The 9,985-nt window shown below is 43.1% G+C and overlaps 1 protein-coding gene across 14 annotated transcripts in view; it reads left to right on the top strand.

Moving 5' to 3' along the window:
* LOC116850977 (hemicentin-2) overlaps positions 1–9,985 on the top strand; it is a 477,927-nt gene that overhangs the window by 365,041 nt on the left and 102,901 nt on the right. For all 14 annotated transcript variants that reach the window (XM_032829893.1, XM_032829894.1, XM_032829895.1 and 11 more), the window contains one exon: positions 6,664–6,786. In XM_032829893.1, coding sequence (XP_032685784.1) covers positions 6,664–6,786 — 123 coding nt within the window. The remainder of the gene's footprint in view (positions 1–6,663; positions 6,787–9,985) is intronic.

Genomic DNA, 9,985 nt, shown 5'->3' with positions numbered 1-9,985 from the left:
AGAGAGAGAGAGAGAGAGAGAGAGAGAGAGAGAGAGAGAGAGAGAGAGAGAGAGTTGCACAGAATAAAATACCTTAGATTAACAAAATAAAGGGGTTTGGCAAAATAATGTACCTTAAATTAAGGATATTACAAATACTCAAATATTTCAAAATGAAACATATTTAATAGTTTGTAGAGGAAGCTTTTATTTTGAACAATAATATAGTAGTAGCTCGAGTATCTCATGCACGAGAAAATACTGTTTATATACTACACACAGCTCAAGTAGGAACTAATCAAGAAGTCTCGTAAATACTTAACATACTTATGTATGTGCGTGTGCGAATATCTCTAAATCACGGAAATGCGAAACGATATAATGAATATTCCTATTTCTTCACTTATATTGATATTGCAAGAGACCATTGACGATGTTTGTCTCGCGTGGTTTTATCATCGGTGACATTCAAGTGGCTTCCTTCTCGCCTCTTCGATTCTGCGAGGTCTGTTTGCCGGCGCGTCTATATTTCCCCCTATATAGGAATAATAAAGTCGCTGTTTAATAAAGTCACGCGTACGTGCCACAGCTGAATGGGAAAACCATAAGCACGCGCGCGCGGCATTATTCAATGTCTACCTCTTCGGCCACGATCATCGCTGGGCCTTTTGTGTAGCCCACACGTTACGAGGGCTTAATTTTCGCACATGGTGCGCGTCGGCCATTGACCCAATAAAGCTGAACTTAAACTTTAACGGCTGCTATCGTAAACGGCGCTTGTTCGATGTGTCTCGTAGACCACAGGTCACTCTGCTATATACGCCGACCGCGATTTGGCGCGGCGGCTGATAGCAACGAAACATGAGATCGACAGGAATCCGGCCATGTCGCACCCGTCATCCGGACGATCTCGTATGGACTAAGTCGGACTACGTCGGACTAGGTCGGACTACCGACGTGATCGTCACGTGGAACAGAGAGCTGGCTTCGGGGATGATCGAAATGAACTGCCGCTCGGGGGATCGAAAAATAGAGCCCGTGGCACACGGAGAAAGAGAATAGAGATATATCTATATGTATATTTTTTTTTGTTTTTTCATATAAATTCTTTTTAATTTTGTCATGTCTTCTAGTAGTGCAGGAATATAGACTATCAGTAAAATTTAACTTGCTAAGGATAGTATATTTTTCAACACATCGACTGCTAATTTAATTTCTATTGATTATTTAGACAGAAATTTAAGCTACCGCGGTACAATTTAATGCAATTCATGATACATATATTTCGCAGCTCGTGTCAATGAATTTCCCTTTGCCGTATATTTAATTTGTTACGCAATTGCGTTTCAAATTAATGAGTCGGCAATATTATAATGTCAACTTACATAACTCAGCACGATAGTTAACATGTTAATAGTACACGGAGAGAATATTACAGCTTTTTTTATATAAATTCTTTTCAATTTCACTATATTTTAAATAATCCAAGAATGGACTGTCAGTAACGTTTGCTTTACAAAGGAACATAATAAACTGCTAAAAACATAATTAGTGTTTTAGTGGTGCACTTTAATTTCTAAAATATAGTAAGCAGCACATATGAAAAATAAAAGGATAGCAAATTACTGCAGAATATCGATCTATTGCTCGGCTACATAGTCCTGCAGTACTTTTTACTATAAAATTCTCTCCGCGTAGATTAGTTGAGAAGACAAGAACAGCACACGAAATAGAAGAACAATAAAAATTAAGGCGAAACGTCGATACGTTCCTCCGTCGCAAAATTCGATGGCAACTCGTGCTATAAAATTCTATCCGTGTGTACATCTCGTGCACGTGTGTGCGCGCGCGACTGTGCTATATTTAAAAGGGATTTCAAGCAAGATTATTGTTTCCAACTTTCTTGGGGCTCGAAACGACCGTAAGGGAGCGGGAAAGCGTCGGAAAGTCTCGTTTGGGACATCGATGCGTTTAAAAGCGGTGCTGGAGAGAGAGCCGTTCAGCGCAGATGACACCGGCGATACAACAGGCGGGCCGAATTTTTGCAGACCGCTACAATCCCGCGGCTTCTATTCACGCGACGTGTGATCCCGGCCATTTTGCCATTCCGCAAATATGTACAGCGAACATTTGCGCGGTCGCATCGCGACGAGAGCCGTTCGGCGGTTTGTCGTCGAGATAATGGCACGGTTATACCGGCGATAGTCATTTAATGATTTGCGATCGCACATCACCAATCGCGTTTCTTTTTTCCCTTAGTCTGTTGACCCCGTTGAGCACTATCCTCCCATATGGGGAAAATATTATAGATAAAAGTTGCGTTAAAATTATATTTCTTTTTACTGTCTTTTTTTTATAAAACTAGATTATACTGATATTGTAGTGTAAATTATAAAAATAACAAATCCAACAATCTATCCAGTATACGGTACAAACCTTCAAGTAATTGTAATAATTTTGTAGTAAAAAGTCAAACGTGCATAACATTTTTCAACACAAATGTATAGTAATTTCAGATATAATTCTATACGGTCCAAGATTACAAAAATTTTGTTGCAATTTCCTCTATCAATATTTTCCCCGTGCAATCTGCGTCTCGTATTTCCGTGATTACGTCTCTTTGACCGGTGCGGATCCGCTTCCGACTTCAAGCGAATCAATCGGCTGACTAACACGCGTTAAGCGCAGCCCAGTCGTTGGAAGAATAATCTCGCTGCGCAAAAGTGTCTTCCCTAGATCGGATATATGTAGCGGGACGTCTCGTAACCTTTCGAAAAATGTAACGGCGCGAGCAGTTGCGTGCAATGTAATATATTCAGCCACTGAATTCATTAAGGCGCCCGTGTATAAAAGTATAACACGGATTGTTATATGGCAAATTTCCACCGCTTAGAAATACTCCGCCGTAGATTCGCGTGCGCGCGTCCCACCTTTCCCTCCACGTACACGCGTTCGCAAAATCCTCTCCCGCAGGTCGTACACAGGTTTGCTTAACGGCCCGTATAAAGTTTACGAGCGTTCCGGCTGAAACGGCGAGAGAAATTTCTTTCGAAGAGATTCATTTCTCACAGGCGGGAGATGGGATCCCTATGTCGTCTTAAGATCCGCAAAACGACGCGGCCCTCTCCCCCGCACAATCAATTACTTATTACCACGAAAGCAATATGTTTTCGGCGTTGCTGGCTCGGTGTCGCCAATGACAACGCGTATACAAAGGTACGCGGGGACTCTAGTGATGCCTCCTTCCATTTCCAGCTAGGGTTTTTGGCTCAGGCACACTATATCTGCATATTTTTGCATCATGACTGTTGGTTCTGAGAAGAATCAGCAAACTCAGTCACATTAAATGCAGCGGTAATATACACGGCGAATGTACACGCCGCATTATTACTGTTGCATTTAATGTAACTAAGTTGCCGGCTTTTCTGCAAATCAACAATCATGATGCAAAAATATGTAGATACGATGCGCCCGGGCCAAAATATCATAGCCGGAAATGGAAGGCATTATTGGCCTCTGTGTATAACGAGGTTGTATTCTCTCTAATTTCGCGGGGGAAATAAAAGAACCGCGGGGTCGGCGTGCTTGCAAAAAAAAGTTGAAAGGGGCGCTTTCGCTGCGAATGAAGGGGATCTCGCGACTTCGAATTCATTGTTCGTGCGAAATGTGACTTTCGTGATGATAGAAGCGTTCGTAGGAGCAATTTGTAATGGAGATCCTTGAGTTTTTAGGGGGACTGAAGAAGATTTAACGTTGTCGCGAAACGAAAAACTTTCAGCGGGCGTTCGCGCGCGCGGTCGTGACGTCGCTTCTGACATAACCGGCGGACCGGTAGTTTGCGGGGCGCGCTTTAAAGTTCTCATCAAGCGATCGAGGTCTGTGGGACACTTCTGTGTCTCATTGTTCCCTTTGTTTGGTGTTTACGCTGCTGCGCGCGCGGGGACTGCATCGGCCCTCTGCGCTGGTGGCGGTGGCGTTGGTGTCGGCCACGATGGCCCCCTGCGAAAAGCAGCGGCAGAGGGACGCGGGGGGTGAGCTCGTCGGTGTGCTAGGGAGAGAAGCTTTCATTAAGCTTGCATTGTCCCAGCACCGCGCTATTATAGCCGAGTGAATAACTTCGACCCATCCTGGTAGTCGTGCCGTCCCTTCCCTTTCCCCTTCCTTCCAACCCTTCCTCTCTTTCTCTTTCTTTCTCGCTCGCTCGTTCGCTCTATCTTCCGCGTTATCTTTTTTTCATTGTTTTTTTTTCTGTCTCATATCCCTCTCTCGCATACCTCCCCGCCTGCCACGTTCCACTTCCGATATTCTCGCGCCCCGCGCGTCCCTCGCGCCGCGACCCTTCCTCACCCTTTCACGTCACGTTCTCCAGTGGCTCGTCTCCTACCTTCTTTCGCGCAATTTGACGCATCTCCAATTTATTCCGCGACCCCGCCGGCCGTATCCCGTTAGCGGTGGCGATATTAACGAGCCCAACAGCGATATAACGGCAATGGCAAATCGCTGGAGCGGCGCCGGAGCGCGGCATCGAGCGGCCGCCCGCTCGCTCGACCTCTCGCACTCTGTACCGGGCCGCCTACTATGTCGGAGCACCGGGGATTTCCGTTCATTCGTGGGGATGCCGCGTTCTCGGTGACGGTTGTGCTGGTTGCCGCTGGTGTTGGTGCCTTTTAACGAATACGACCGTGGCGACCGTAAAATCTTGACTGTCCCGTTCGTTAATTACTCGCCACGACCTCGTCGTACCTATACCTCGTTTGTTCGACGACGATTTTGATCCTCCCCTGCCTCTCGTTGTCCTTCCCGGTCGTTGTACCAACCCCGTCGGCTGTTCGGTCGCCCTATATACACCAGGATATGCCTGAATCCCCCGTCACTCGGTTCGATGCTGGTCGTTAATGACGCGGAAGAGAAGCTCGTAGCGAACGCAGGAAGAGAGAGAGAGAGGGGGGCGGGGCGGTGGAGGAATGATTGCCAGAAAGGTTATGGCAGAAACGCGCATCTGCGATAATTACGTTTGATTTCTAGAGACATTTGATGCATTCAATTATTTCCCTTGCTTCTTCATTATAACGAGCAGTCCGATAGCTAACGCTTCTCTTTGCCCTTCGTCTCCTCTTTCCGTGTCCTCTTTACAACTCCATATTCATTTCATAATAATTTCGACAGACAATTTATGTCGACGCAAATATCGTGCGACGATAAATCTGTTATTGGATGAGGTATCTCGAAAATTTTTTGGGATCAGCGGGCCCCAAAATAATTATAGGTTCTGCTCAGACTGTAACGTTTCGAATATGCTATTTTATATGGAGAAATCAAAAATTTTCCCAATATTTCTTTTGGTCTGCATTTTACGTTAGAACGACTAAAATATTTTCAACGATATTATCTTCAAGTGTACGAGCACGAATCGATTTGGTCTCAGTTTGATATGCGTCCCAATCGTATATTAGATGATGATCGGAGTAGACGGAGAGCGAAATCAGCCGCGATGTGGGGCGGATTCGCCGTCGAATTGTATCGTCGGTAATCGCCATCGTCTTGAGACACAATTTACTGTTTTTACTCGAAGATTGGCTATTTTCGCGCGCATAAAACTCAATCCACAGCGACCCGATATCCGTCCTCAGAGAGAATGCATAAGGCGTCTTTCTCACAAGGAATGACTTTCGAATGCGTGGAAACCGGATTACGACGGCCAATACATTTCAAGATTACTGCGCGGAGATCTTATTCGAAAATTGCGCATTGCCGGGTTCGTGGAGTTGCTATTACCCGCGAAATAAGATTGCGACTCGCAGCAATCGTCTACGACTTTCCGAATTGCTTATTAAACGACGCTGTTCTCATTCTGAATTTCATTAGGGGATTCAGCTAGACGAGCGCTAAATCTCTCAACGAGGAACAAGATAACATGGAGCAACGTCGACTCTGTTCCCGAGCAAAAATTGGATCTAGTTATTGTCTAGTAATGACACAGAAAAGTTGGGTCTTACATCGCTACTAGCTGGGAATATAACGCTCAATTCTTCTAGTGGCTGTACCAGAAAAATTATTTAGTAGCTGGATACAAAAAAGTAACTTGTAACTATAATTGGTACAGTTACTAGGCAGTTCTAATATCCAATTTCTATTCAGGATTTACCGATGATTTTCTATCTCGTTACTGTGTAATCTTTTTCATCTAGCTATTATTTATATAATTGGTATAGTCACTAGATAGTTCTGACATTCAAAAGACTGAGTAGGAATATTTAGCCAGTCACGAGCTGGTGACTGGCTAGAAAACTTATCTAGTCATTACTGTGTAGCTATTTGTCTTGAAATCTGCTCTACTAGATACATTTTTACTCGGGTTTGTGTTGATGCTCGTTCAGCGAATTCTGCGCCCGCAATTTTGTCGCGTGCCGTCGAACGAGCGACTCCGATGAAAAATCGAATAAACTCATTATTAACAAATGTGTGCGATATCCGCGATTGTTTCCGCGATATTTTCGAGTCTCGTTCAAAAGTGGAGTAGTTGAAGGGCGATGAGATTGCATCGGACGTCGCTTTAATCCAATTCGCTCGCGCTACGATATTCAAGTTATAGCCGTGTCTCTTTTCGATGTTGCCGTGAAATCTTCGACACGCCAGAGCGCATTGACATTGGCACTGACGTTAATTGCTTAATACCTGTTTCAGATACTCCGTCGTTCGCGATAACGCGTTTACCTGGTTTTGGAATTCCGATCGTCGAGGGGATGTCCGTCAGCCTGAAATGCGAGGTGGACAGCAATCCAGCTAGCACTCCAATTTGGCAGCGTGGTAAGTGGCGAGTCGAAAAAAGGAGAGAGAGAGAGAGAGAAAAAAAGGAAGAAATATGGCGTTACTCTTAATTGCTCAAACGGACGCGGATTTACATGAAAATTAATCAAACCGGTAATTCGGATCCCACGACTTTAGAGACGCTTCGCGAGAAAACATCGTTTAGAAATATTAGATTACTTAAAGGTATCGCGTTCTTTTCTCAAAGTTACATGTGGAAATGGAGGAAAGCATGTCCTCTTTAACGTTTATCTTCTTAGTCGAGTGTCCGCTTGAATTTTAATTATGTGTAGGCGTCGGGAAATTTTCATTAGTTGTTATCTTTCGGATGAGACGCTTGCTATCAACGAGATTCTTCGTTCGCGCTGCTCGGGAGAATATTGATCGCGCGTGCTCGTTTATGACGGGCACACCGTTGTCTATCATTGAGATCAACGATAGATCTGCGTATATTGTCGTTTTTCATGAGAACGTTGGAAGAGACACAATTTCTGTACTAATAAGTGTTAAGTTGATATCTTAGTTTTCATCACTGATGTCACTCATTCCCGCGGTTTCCACGAACTCAAAGTCGATAATCGCATTACACGTATCACGTATGCTATATTTTATCTTATATTTAAAGTCCGCTTGAGTGGCGTTGGGGATGAACTCCTCTCGGCGATAAAGTAATGTGATCCGTGTCTTTTCGTGGCTGGGGTAATTTTTGGCGATTTAAATATACTCGGTAATGAGATTTTTAATGAGCTGCTGCTGCTCAAGATAGCTCCTCTCGTCGGAAATACTTTCCAAGCAAATTTCGATGTCCTCTAATTTACATCGCTAGTGAGCACATGTTCTTAAGCGAACTAGCAGTCCAGCAATCTGAGGTCGATTTTTTCTCAGTAGAAGTTTCGCGCCGGAAAGAAGATATGGGAAACTCGACACATGCCGCATATGTGCATTTAAAAATGAAAATAACAATGTACGCTCTTTATCTTCGTCGCAAACGATTCTTATACGGATTGCTTCGTACTTAATCAACTGATAAAATCTCATAGGCACAGAGTCTTAATCCTTCGCAGTTTTATTTCGATATTGAGTTTCATTCTAATCGATACCATATAAATCAAGTTTTATTTCATTAATATAGTATATATATATTTACTATATATACTTAATGTATTACTGTGAATATGTTATTGCATTAATCTAATATTGAAAACAGATTACGCGACAATGTCGCGAAATAAATTAATTTCTACGAAGCCGGTTGAAAGGAAAAGTCGAAAACAGTTCGGACTCTAAAGGATTAATAAATCACCGCGATAAAAAGACAGCGATTTAATTGTTTTCAAAATACTCGGCTTTGTGCTTTGCAAGCTACCTCTTATCGATCACTCATTCAATTCACTGCGATCCGCAGTAATAACTAACATCAATCTTGTTACGATGGAGGGGCTAGAATTCTTCAAGTCAGAATTAGGACACCGTCCGCTATTTGTAAAGAGGAGACAAGTGAGTGAGTGAGAGAGAAACTGCATTGTGCTTTATCCTAGAGCTGCAGTTTTAGAGTTTCTCTCTCATCTCTATTAAAGTTTCTCTTTTACTCCCATTCACGTCACTCCCAAAAATAGCGAACAGAAAATGCAGATCAAGAATCATCATGCTTTGTCCTAATTTTGACTAGAGAAACTGCAGAAGGGACGAAGGGAAAAATCTAGTTGATTCTGTCGCGTGTGACAGAAGACAGTCGTGCAAAGGGCTTCCCGGTTTAAATCTGTCGTGACATTAGCTTGCGGGTAAAAGAGTGACGGAGACACGCACAGGATCGCGCGCCGAGAAGATTGCTTTTTGTTTCATGCCATTACGTCGACTCGTTCGCCAGTTATGGCTCTTTAAATTCTCGAGTATTAGTTGTACGTGTGCAAGCGGGATGGAAGATCGCGCGAGCGAAACGGATGACCGCGTGGTCGGCGATCAGCTGAAGCAGCCAGTGGTGGTAAAGCCGTGACAGGAGCGAAGTCACGACTGTCTTCGCTCTCACGTTGCGAAACTGAACAAGTGCCGCCGACTTTGTTTCTCTGGGACGCATTTGACCGACAACGCAATTCAATGTAATCATCAATATCTTCACTTTTGGGGCTCACAGAAATCTAAAATAAAGCTCGCTAGAAAGCTGTTTGCGCTTCCGTTAAACGTGAAGCCGTTTCTCTTCGGAATACGAGTTAATTACAGATTATCGCGATAAAATATCGGCTGTCTTCGGGTTGAAGTGGAAATTGATCTACGACAGAAATCGGAGGAACTCGGTTTGCATCTGTAATATAGTAGTGTCAATTTTAATAGATATTTGTAAAATGCGATTAATAGAAATAACTAATAATGAGAATTACTTCCTCTCATTTTTATATCTCTCGAGACTATTCTGATTCATTTCGCAAAACTGTAGTGAAAGAGAAAGGTGTGTGCGAGATTTAATAAGACAAATATTCCTATTTCTGGAGAGGAAAAGAAAAAAAGAAAAAGGAGTTAATCTTAAGCCTTATGAAGCGAAATTTTCTCGTAAGATGTAAATTTTATGAAATAAATGATTATATGTAATTTCAATATAAATATTTTATACGTGCAATTATATTATTATCGTTCGCCGCAAAAACTACATTTTTACGAGTCGACTTTTTATTTGAAAAATCGAAACGAGAAGATGACGATAATTCGATCACAAGCGTGTTGCGCTTGTCGTTGATGCATCGATACACGCGCTTACAGATAGGAGGCATCTCCTTTAGAGTTATTACGAAGCCGTTATTATACCACGATGGGTCATATGCATCAGATTCTACCTCGTCCAAGTGCCTGTTTACAGTGATTAAATTATGCTCACGTTGCCGTTACACGTGCCCGCGCTAACGTGTCTACAACGTGACGCGTTTCGTAGCTGCAGGGAATGGGGAGTTGCACGAAATAATGCACGTGCGCCTGCAACTCATCTTCTGCAACAGCAGTATCAGTAGTCTGCGAATGTATACATTAGAAGTGTATACATTAGAGTGTATACATTAGAAGTATATCTTCTTCAAAGCGTGAATGTGAGGATCGCTGTTACGAGGAATGATAATTGCATCAATATTATGATTTACAAACAATGAAGAGAGAGAGAGAGAGAGAGAGAGAGAGAGAGAGAGAGAGAGAGAGAGAGAGAGAGAGAGAGAGAGAT

This window comes from Odontomachus brunneus, unplaced genomic scaffold (assembly GCF_010583005.1).
Source record: "Odontomachus brunneus isolate Ranch 3 - 2012 unplaced genomic scaffold, Obru_v1 Obru_scaffold_162, whole genome shotgun sequence".
NCBI classification, from domain to species: domain Eukaryota; kingdom Metazoa; phylum Arthropoda; class Insecta; order Hymenoptera; family Formicidae; genus Odontomachus; species Odontomachus brunneus.
The sequence above is the reverse complement of the archived record's forward strand: the minus strand, read 5'-3'. Positions and strand labels throughout refer to the sequence as shown.